Source organism: Mastomys coucha, unplaced genomic scaffold (genome assembly GCF_008632895.1).
Source record: "Mastomys coucha isolate ucsf_1 unplaced genomic scaffold, UCSF_Mcou_1 pScaffold4, whole genome shotgun sequence".
NCBI classification, from domain to species: Eukaryota; Metazoa; Chordata; class Mammalia; order Rodentia; family Muridae; genus Mastomys; species Mastomys coucha.
In genome coordinates, this window is record NW_022196910.1 from 25370898 (window position 1) to 25371705 (window position 808).

General features: G+C 30.1%; 1 protein-coding gene across 1 annotated transcript in view; it reads left to right on the forward strand.

Annotated features, from left to right (window-relative positions):
• Epyc (epiphycan) overlaps positions 1-808 on the forward strand; it is a 37311-nt gene extending 36503 nt beyond the window's left edge. The window contains exon 9 of the mRNA XM_031350355.1: positions 9-808. Within this exon, the coding sequence (XP_031206215.1) occupies positions 9-137 (129 nt within the window). The 3' untranslated portion in view covers positions 138-808. The remainder of the gene's footprint in view (positions 1-8) is intronic.

The window sequence follows — 808 nt, forward strand, 5'->3', positions numbered from 1 at the left end:
TCTGTAATGTTAAAAATTTAACTTATGTTCGTAAGGCATTGGAGGATATTCGACTGGATGGAAACCCTATCAACCTCAGCAAAACTCCTCAAGCGTACATGTGTCTACCTCGTTTGCCCATTGGAAGTTTTATCTAATATTAGGATGCTAGGCAAGTGTCAGAATTGTGATGCTTTCTGTAGCTGAGTGAAGCCTACCTATTGTCAGAAACAAACTCAGTATATTTGAGCTGCATTAAAAAAATGGGATGTGATTATATAAACAAAAAGCTAAGTGTGTTAAGATAAAATAAGAGTTCAATAATTTAATTAAACATAGTTAGGTATAAATTAACAAAATATATAGGTGGTAAATTTAATAACTACGTATTTCAATTAGTCGTCAAATCATATTGAATTGAAAATTGTAGGTGTTCATGTCAAGATAAATATGTAAGAAATAAAACATTTGAAATGAATACTTTAGATATGTTGCTAAGATATAGACATTTTAATTAAACTTCTCTGAACTTTTTTTTCACTGATGTATGTTTCCCATCTGATTCATTTAAGAGCAGAAAGAAAATATTAAATGTGTTTGAAAAATATAAAGTCTTGTGAAAAAGTATTTCTTATAGTCAAAGGATGTAAATAACTGTATACAATAGCAATACACACTCCTTCAGTTTCTTAATGACATCTATCATCTCGAAGTCCATCAACTCACTATGTAGCCTTGATTAGCTGACAGCTACTTGTATTCCTCTATATTTGAAAAATGAAATATTGGATATAGAACATATTAAAGATGCTGTGATAACCACACTAGG